Source organism: Scardinius erythrophthalmus (genome assembly GCF_964197995.2).
Source record: "Scardinius erythrophthalmus genome assembly, chromosome: 23".
Taxonomy (NCBI): domain Eukaryota; kingdom Metazoa; phylum Chordata; class Actinopteri; order Cypriniformes; family Leuciscidae; genus Scardinius; species Scardinius erythrophthalmus.
The window spans coordinates 10,365,953-10,375,242 of NC_138243.1; the positions used below are offsets into that span (position 1 = coordinate 10,365,953).

At 40.2% G+C, this 9,290-nt stretch overlaps 1 protein-coding gene across 5 annotated transcripts; it reads left to right on the plus strand.

The window, feature by feature from the left end:
• Positions 1-219: 219 nt before the first annotated feature.
• On the plus strand, positions 220-8,685 carry ewsr1a (EWS RNA-binding protein 1a). 5 transcript variants are annotated; one of them, XM_081353688.1, is made up of 16 exons: positions 220-249; positions 1,091-1,127; positions 1,654-1,708; positions 1,788-1,926; positions 2,020-2,233; positions 2,321-2,628; positions 2,704-2,896; positions 5,925-5,962; positions 6,601-6,612; positions 6,700-6,815; positions 6,957-7,086; positions 7,179-7,298; positions 7,385-7,523; positions 7,608-7,705; positions 7,813-8,050; positions 8,134-8,685. In XM_081353688.1, exons 1-16 carry the CDS (start codon positions 234-236, stop codon positions 8,171-8,173), a joined length of 1,893 nt encoding a protein of 630 aa, XP_081209814.1. In that variant the 5' UTR covers positions 220-233; the 3' UTR covers positions 8,174-8,685. The 5 variants fall into 5 exon arrangements, with proteins under 5 accessions (XP_081209814.1, XP_081209816.1, XP_081209812.1 ...); XM_081353686.1 differs by having other exon boundaries at positions 221-255; positions 2,318-2,628; XM_081353687.1 differs by having other exon boundaries at positions 221-255.
• Positions 8,686-9,290: the final 605 nt, after the last annotated feature.

The window sequence follows — 9,290 nt, forward strand, 5'->3', positions numbered from 1 at the left end:
TTGAAGGGCAACATTTAATTTCGCTATATTTAGCTTCTATACTTCAAGATGTGCTTAAACAAACAAACTGCATCAAAATTAACGTTAAGACATATCAATATAGCATTTAATACCAACTAATCGCGAAATTATAACGTTTGTAATAAATGTCCACCCCCGTTTGATTAATTGGTATGGCCTGAAGAGTGTCATCCACGCATGCGCAGTTCGCGTCGCGACAGAAGACACACGAAATGGCGTCTGCTGCAGGTAAGGGTAATGTGAAACCTTTTGTACTCTTTCATAGAATAGAGATTTTAGAAAATACCAGTGTGGATATGTCTTTTTGTCTGGGGTTATAGTTATCGTTAAGCATGGTATGTGTTTCATAAAACGACGTGAATCCATAAAATATTCATTGTATCATGTTTGCCGGTGTGGTTCGAGCCGGTTTGCTCTGTCTGCGTTGGAAATGGGGGAGGGGATGAGAAAACTGCGGCATTTTACATTTTGCTTTGCTTCAAACACATGCAAATAATTTCTTTAACTGATGCCACACAATTTTACCTTGGTTATATTATATGCAGCTTATTTTTAGCCCCAATTTACACGTGCCGGTCTGTTGCTTGGCAACGCTTGAGCTGAGAAGCGGGCTAATTGTTATTAGCTCGTATGTCTGTGTTAAGTGGTGCTCAGGTGTGTCTTATCTAAATAATCCACTGCTATTCTAAATCCTTTAAATATTAATCACAAAATGCATCCGTTTCAACATCTGTTACACAATGTGAATGAAGAGAATCATTCATTTCTCTCTATTTTTCTCGTGTTCATTTGAACGTGGTGGTGCTTTGCTCGCTCATCGAAACCTACCCCCCATTCTCGGAAATATCTAACGTTACTGGATAAAACTTTTTTTTTTTTTTTTTTTTTTTGGTGGACGATTTTTAAATACCCATTTGACCGTTTTGTCCCTTACATTATTAATCTGTGTTATTAATGAATCACATAAGCAAAGTGTATATGACCGTACCTTTCTTTGAATATGTGACCCATTTCCACAGCTTTGATATATTTGATATTCTAAATGAGTGTTCATTTTGTTTTCTCGCAGATTACAACAGTTACGGACAGGCTGGAGGCCAACAGGGGTATGTGTTTAGTTTACTTTTTTCTAGTTATACTGTGCAGTCTCTATAACGTTTGTTTTATCTTAAAGGGATAGTTCACCCAATAATTAAAGTTCAGCCGTCATTTACTCACCCTCATGTTGTTTTAAACCAGTATGAATTTCTCTCTTGTGCTGAACACATAAGATGATATTTTGACGCATGTCAGTAACCAAACAGTTGATGGACCCCTTTGACTCCCGTAGTGTTTTTTTTTCCCGCCATATTGTTGTTGATGGGGTCCATGAACTGCTTGGCTACCCATATTCTTCAAAATAACACATTATGTGTTCAGCAGAAGAAAGTCATATAAGTTTGGGATAACTTGAGGGTGAGTAAATGACAGAAATTTTGGCTGAACTGTCCCTTTAGTTCGCTAATCATGAACAACTGAAAATGTGTGTATAATCATGGAAGTGTGTTGGTCAGATATACACATTCCTGTATAATAATAGTTTTGTCATTCATCAGTAATAAAATGAGGAAATAATTCATCATCTGTTATCAGGTACAGCTCCTATGCGGCCCAGCCCTCACAACAGGGTTATGCTCAGGGCACTCAGGTAAACCATCACTTTAAATTCTTTTCTGCATGCTTTTTTTCTGGATAAGTGACTTACTGTATGTGCTCTTTTCGCTTAGCAATCCTATGGTCAACAGCAAGGCTACAGTTCATACAGCCAACCGGCTGACTCAACCTACTCTCAGACCAGTGGATCCTCCAGCAGTTACAGTCAGCAGCCGTATGGATCATCCTACGGACAGCAACCACCAGCCAGCGGTGTGTTATTTGTGTTTATTTCGAACAGCACTGAATTTTTCCAATATCTGCAAGCGATGTGCGTTTATTCAATGATTTTTTTTTTTTTTGTAGCTGGTTATAATGCTGCTACAGCTGCTCCGCAGGGCTACAGTCAGCCTGTGCAGGGTTATGGAAGCAGCAGCTACGATTCCTCCACTGCTGCTGTCGCCGCCGCTGCTTCAACCACCAGCAGTAACCAGACCTCTTATGCTGGGCAGACCAGCTACGGTGCCCAGTCTACATATCCGGGATATGGGCAACAGCCTGCTTCTGCTGCACCACCAAGGTATTGGGGTTATTCTGCATAGTCCCCAAAGTTTGTCAATGTGTTTGTGATGGTCACTGATTGCAAATTTCAAATTTTCTTCAGCAGTTACAGTTCTAGCAGCCAGCAGCCCTCTGGATATGAGCAGAGCTCGTATTCCCAGCAGCCTCAGCAAAGTTCCTATTCAGGGCAGCAGGGAGGATACCAGGGCCAACAAGGAGGCTACGGACAGCAGAGCTCCTATAGTCAGCAGGGAGGATATCAACAAACTCCTGCCCAGCAGCAACAAGCTCCGCCTTCCAGCTACACCGCAGCTTCTGGGTCCTATGGACAGCCCCCTGCTAGTCAGTACGGACAGCAGGGCAGTACTGGAGGAAGCTATGGCCAGTCCGACTACAAACCACCCAACCAGTATGGTAAGTCTTCTGGTAGTAGCTTGGTAGACACTGTCACTGGAGTTTTTCCTGTTGATTAACAGTTTTCCTTCACAGGCAATTACAGACAAGACCATCAGAACGGCATGGGCGGAGGTGGCTACTCGGGCCCTGAATCCGGAGGATATGGGGGCCCTGGAGAGGGCCGAGGCATGGGAGGGGGGGAGAGCCGCGGGCGTGGCCGGGGTGGGTTTGACCGGGGCATGATGCGAGGAGGTGGTGGCATGCGAGGGGGCCGTGGAGGCATGGGGTAAGTGTGCGTTTGTGCAGTCTCACCTCACCACTTCTCTTTCCCTCAGACAGGAGCTGAAAGAGGCAATACAGGGCTGAGAGCCGTGCTAGATTCAGAAATTGGCAGAAATGTAACTTTTGTTTTTTGGAGCCAAAGCTTGAATTATATGCTGTAATTTTAAGTTAATTTGATAGTCACACAGTTATTTTGACAAGATGCCAAACTGGTTTAAGTGCTACTGCTCTCAGCTCTGCCTCACTAGGGTAGGGTTGTAACGGTATGAGATTTTCACGGTATGATAACATCACAGAAAATGTCATGGTATACAGTATTAATCAATTACAATTATCACCAGTTATAATGACCCTTAAATGACAAATGTGAAACCATTTGTTAGTTTTGTTTATTTAATCAAAAGCACATAATCAAGTAAATTTGATTAGATTAACAACTTATTTATAATTTATTACAATTAAGTAGGCTGTAATAGTCCAATGAAATGTATGCTATTCAGAAATTCTGGTTTGTCTTAATTTTTCTGGATTCTGTGTTTTATTTTTGAATACAAATAGATGATCAAAAGGGGTGGTAATCAGATGAATGCATAAACTTTTAAAGCTTTAACTTAATGTTTTAAATAATAATTGCTGAAATTATTAATTGAAGTACATTCTATTATATACAGGAGTTCTGTGATCATTTCAAGTTAACCCAAACTTTTATTTTGATGGGTTGTAGTGAAGACCTTTGAGGTTCAGTGTATATTTGACAATGGGTTTTCTCAAATAAAATGCTGAAAGGCTCATTAAGCTTTCTCTCAGAGCAGTTCTAGTGGTATTCGTGTCCTAAAATATCATGACGGCTGGCATACTTGTCTATGTAGTAGACGAAGGAAGCAAGACGATTATATATTTAAATAGCTGTTTTTTTTTTTTTTTTTATTGAATATTCAGACACTAGACCTTTTCACGATTTGATTTATTGTAAATCTGCATGAGACTGTAAATTCCTTTTTCATGACTGGATTCCGGGATTCATTCTGCATCACGGAAATCATACGCCTTAAGTTATAAACGGGGCATACCTTTATCTGCACAGAGGGTTGTCCAATTTTTTTTTTTTTTTTTTGCAAATTGGTTATCTGTCCCGAGGTATCACCACCACCCCCCCCACACACACACACGCACACACACAAAAATGTGCATGATTTGATTTGATAATCCTTTGCATTCATACCGTGATATTCCGTCATACCGGTATACACTACAACCCTACATTATGGCCTAAGGTAAGATGATAGAGAATGTGCTTTGGGAAAAAATATAATAATTTCAGTCTCATTTACAATAATTAAATACATTTTGTGGTATCTTAATTTACAAGAAGAACTTGGTATGTTAGCAAAAGGAACAAGATGATTAAACATCAAGAAAGCACAATACAAAAGATCTGTGCTCCAAGTGGTCGTCAATGCAGAGTGTGATCCTTTAGGATAAATAAGGTGTATTAGTTACTCTAAATGGTATTCTGTAGATCTACCTGCAAATCATAGGCTTGCAGGTACATAAGTTTCAAACTAATTTAAATTAAATAAACTATTTAATCTTACTCTCAACTTACTCTTCACGGTAAGTGAAATTTAGGGGTATTTTTGGAAAGACAAAGCTGTTTAAATGGGTGATATTTACTAGCATCCAGGATCAAATTCCAGTTTACTCTGCAGAGTTTGAAAATGATTTTAAATAGGTCTGGTTTTCATAAAATGAACAGTGTTTTATAATTAAGAATATTGGTTCCCAAAGACTTCTTAGACTGCTGCCAAAAGCAAGAAGCTAGCGCAAAACAAATATGAAAGTGAATGCAGTGATGCTCAAAACAAAACTGTTACTACAGAATGTCTTTGTCCCTTCTTCATTATCTTGAGCGTGTCCCCTGCTAGGTGTTTTTAAAAAATATATATTTGATCCATTCATAGATTTATTTTACAGTGAGCTTGTTCAATACTACTTTTAAAGTAAGCTATATTTTGGTTATGAAGGTGAAAATACACTGCATTCATTTTCCTTAAAAGGTATGTTTTCTTTATCTGTCACACATTTGGATTGCAATTGTCTTGTGCATTATGAAAAGTTTTCTTTAACATGCTTTGTCGCATTTATACGCTACAGGTAACAAAGTGAGAGCCATGTAAACACATCAATACTTTTACAGTACCACTACTCAGTTCTGAGTCTGGGCCGGCAGCCTTTTGAAATGGGGACTTAAAGTTGGTGGTGTCGAGAGGTGTTCCAAATGTGTATTTCCAACAGGAATGAGAAAATCATGTTTTGCAACCAAAGATTTTTTTTTTTTATATAATTATCTGAACATACAAGTTTACTTTTTTTTTTTTTTTTACAACTTTTTGTGTTGTGTAATAATATTAGAAACTTTTATGTAAAGATGAAAAATGGTGTTATGGTTTATCTGCTTTTTTTTTCTTTGACTAAAATGCATGTACCAGCTTTATGTAAGCAGATTGTTTCAGATGCAGCCACAAACGGGCTACTCCCGCATTTTGGTGCACTTGCACCAAGCTTTAGCTCCTTCGTGAGGATCAATTGTCGTATAATATTTTCAAGAGTTGATTTGGCTGTAGTTTTAAATATTGCATGACCTCATTCATTTTCACTTAAAGTTCGTAGCAAGGCTGCATCTGAAACAATTACATCCCAATTTCAGTGTACAAATTTCTGGGTTTTTCCACTTACAATAGTAATAAAGATCAACCCTTACTTCTGCTTAATACAACCCCAATACTGTTCAGCCACTAATGTCATTAAACTGTAAATCGAGCAAGTCAGACTAAGGGCAGGGACATTGTAATGCTGCAGCACCCTAACTGAGTGTTCCCCTCAGAAATACTGTGTTTTTATAAGGGGGGCTTAAGAGTTTTTATGAGGGTTTAGAGTCAGAACTGTGCAAATATCCCCATTACCCCTTTTGTGGTACCGAAGTGGCTGTTTTAAGGGATATCGCCTTCATATCTTCGCTTATTCCCCCCCAGCATCGCTGGAGACAGAGGTGGCTTCATTAAGCCTGGTGGTAAGTTTAATGAGAATCACAAGACCATACACTAGAATTCTCCACCTTTTATGGGTGTTTTTCAGAAGGGAAATAATTAATGCCTTGCAAAACTATACTGCCGGCTAAAATTAAGAGCTCAGCTTTTGCCATTGGTCATATAGGAATGGTTCAGTCCTATTTTTATTGGTTAAAAATCCTGAGTGTGGACTCCAATGAAAGGTTATTTTTGCTCTCATATTTAGGAGTTAATGGTAAATGGCCGACCCAGCCATGTAGAGTATCACCATTTCAGTGTTTACTACTTTTTCAATTTTATATATCGGGTATGGAGTCCAATTTGGGTCCTTGGTTTTTCAAGGGTTTTGCAAATATACATTTTTTTTTTTATTTAAGGCACACTGGAATAAAAACTAGGTAGCTCTTGAATAGTTTCCTCTTAATACTTTTTTGACAATAATCAGACCATTCTTGGGTCAGCAGCACCATGGTATTTTGTCTTTTTATGTCTTTGAATGGTCAGAGCAAGTGTGCCGGGGCAGTCTTGACCAGAAAATGGTAGCATAATGTTATCAGGTGCTTGAAGCTCAGCTTGTTAACTAACTTGTTTCTCGCTGTCTTTTTCTCTTGGTGTCCTGCTTAATGAACCTCCGGAACAGATGGTGACATGGGTAGGTTTGGATTTGGGGTTTTTATTGGTCCTTTTCTGTCCATTTTTATCAATTTCTTCTGCTTTTAACACCCGGTGTGTTCTGCAGGACGGCCAGAGGAGCAAGATGACTCTGAAAACAGCACTATCTATATCACTGGGCTGACTGAGAACGCTACATTGGATGAAGTTGCTGACTTTTTCAAGCACAGTGGAATCATTAGGGTACTTGATACTCTTTTTCAATACGATGAAATGGCTTGAGAAAGATGGAAGGCTTTTTTTTCATGCATAATTTTTACATCATGCGTTTTATTGGATTTCTTGAAGCTTATGATTAAATATTGTTTCATTCATCTTTCTAAGATAAACAAACGGACGGGCCTGCCTGCTGTCAACATATACACAGATAAAGACAGCGGGAAGCCTAAAGGCGATGCCACCTTATCCTACGAGGAGCCTCCATCTGCTAAAGCAGCTGTTGAGTGGTTTGATGGTATGTTGATCTTTACTGAAATCAGTCCTGAATGTCTTTCCATGCAACATGAGTCCTCTAGATAAACTGAAATGATTGTTTTTCCTCATTAGGAAAAGATTTTCAGGGGAAGAAGCTGAAGGTGTCCATGGCCCGACGCAAGCCCATGATGGGAATGATGCGTGGAGGCATGCCAATGAGAGGAGACCGAGGTGGCATGATGGGACGAGGAGGTACGTCGTTTAACTGCTGTTTTAGAAGCAAATGAAACCTGCATTTCTATGCATTTTAAGTTGAAATTAGATTTTTTTTCCGGTAGGAATGATGGGACGTGGAATGGGCAGAGGTGGGGATCGAGGAGGGTTCATGCCACGTGGGGGTCCTAGAGGAATGGGCCGTGGAGGACCTACTGGAGGAAACATGCAGCAGAGGGCAGGAGACTGGCAGTGTCCAAACGCGTATGTATTTCAGTAGTGGTGCAGTGATACTCAGTGATCCATGTATTCCATTCAGCCTCTGATTTTGAGTCTTTGATTTTCTAGGGGATGTGGAAACCAAAACTTTGCCTGGAGAATGGAGTGTAACCAGTGCAAGGCACCCAAACCTGAAGGCTTTGGCCCTCCTCCCTTCCCTCCTCCAGGTTACTGTCTTTCATATTCACGTCTTGTGTTAGCTTTCAGAACCGCTAACATTGTGGCTTCAGATGTTTGCATTGTTAATATTCACTAGGTGTCTTTTGGGTTTCAGGTGGTGACCGGGGTCGTGGTGGACCAGGTGGGATGCGTGGTGGCCGTGGAATGGACCGTGGAGGGCCAGGGGGACCTGGCGGCTTCCGTGGGGGCAGAGGTGTGGACCGTGGAGGCTTCAGAGGAGGGCGTGGTATGGACAGAGGCGGTTTTGGAGGAAGAGGTCGTGGTGGGCCCCCTATGGATGACATGGGAAGAAGGGGGCGAGGAATGGGACCACCTGGCAAAATGGATATGAAGTGAGTATGAAGAAACTTGTCTCTGTGGAGCTGTGAAGGTTTTGTAGTCACAAAACAGAACAGTAATGTTGTGTTTTTTGCAGGGGAGACCATCGCCAGGACCGGAGAGAGAGACCATATTGAGAGACCATACTTCGCTGGTCAACATCAACCCTGTTCGTTTTCAAATGATTTTAAAGTTGCATTTCCATATTTATAAATAGTTAGTATGGAATTTATTACTGCATTGCTGTTAGTCCTCAGTGAATGTTTTATTTTATTTTTTAACTTTCTTTTGTGTTTTGTGCTCGCTTTTCTGGTTAAGACCTGTCATTGAAACCAGATGCACATGTAAATGCAGGGTGTTCAGTGTGCCATTTGGATATGTCAGAAATGTATTTGTGGTACTTTGAGGTTTTTTGTTTTTTTTTATTCCCAATACCCCACATTTTTTGCTCTCCATGTGTGGAAATGTTGAATAAAAAACATTTAAACCATTTTTTTTAAATGCATGGCTAAAAAACCTAGGCCATGTACTTCACCTGAACAGTGTGGCATCTTCTGTGTAACTGAATAATGTAAATAACTGATGCTTTTCAGCCCCCTATGTAATTTCAAACAGTGTTTAAGAGTTCACCTCAAAAAATAAAATTCTGAAAAAAAAAAAGATCTTGCCTTTTTTCTTAAACCATATATGATGTTATTTTTTCCCTTGCGTTGAACAAAATCAAAAATTATAGTTATACTAAAAAGAGCCGCGTGAAGATCCTTGATTCTCTTTTTGTGCTCCAGGGAAAAAAAAGTTTTGGAACATGAATGCGAGTAAATATTACGACACTGTAATAGGTAAAGTATTCATTGTAGCGCCACCTTGCGGATAGTATAGAGAACTGCATCCAATATCAATTCAGTAAGGCAATATTAAACAGGAAAAACACCGCATGACTTTGCAACACCAAATGCCTTAATGCAAGGATCAAGAATCTAATCGATATCGGATGCAGCCCTGCATTGCCAAGCTTATCCCGGGATGCATAGCCTATGCTTGAGCTTTTAAAAGCCTGTGCATCCTCGCATCCGCTCTCCTCACTAATGTCTTTACGTCATATGGCAGATTCTGAGCGGTCTGTGCGTCCGCGAGGCATCTACGTCATCCACTGTGTTGGTTCCCCCTGTAGCATCAGTTTTCCATTATCATATTTCAGAAGCGCCGCCTCTCCTCTCAGTGACCGCAAATTTGACTCCTCGCTCATGCCCTAAA

Coding starts and splice junctions, on each gene's coding strand:
- ewsr1a (XM_081353686.1), top strand. CDS start 234: ATGGCGTCTGCTGCAGGTAAGG. Junction 1,709..1,787: donor GTTATGCTCAGGGCACTCAG/GTAAACCATCAC, acceptor CTTTTCGCTTAG/CAATCCTATGGTCAACAGCA. Junction 2,629..2,703: donor CAAACCACCCAACCAGTATG/GTAAGTCTTCTG, acceptor TTTCCTTCACAG/GCAATTACAGACAAGACCAT.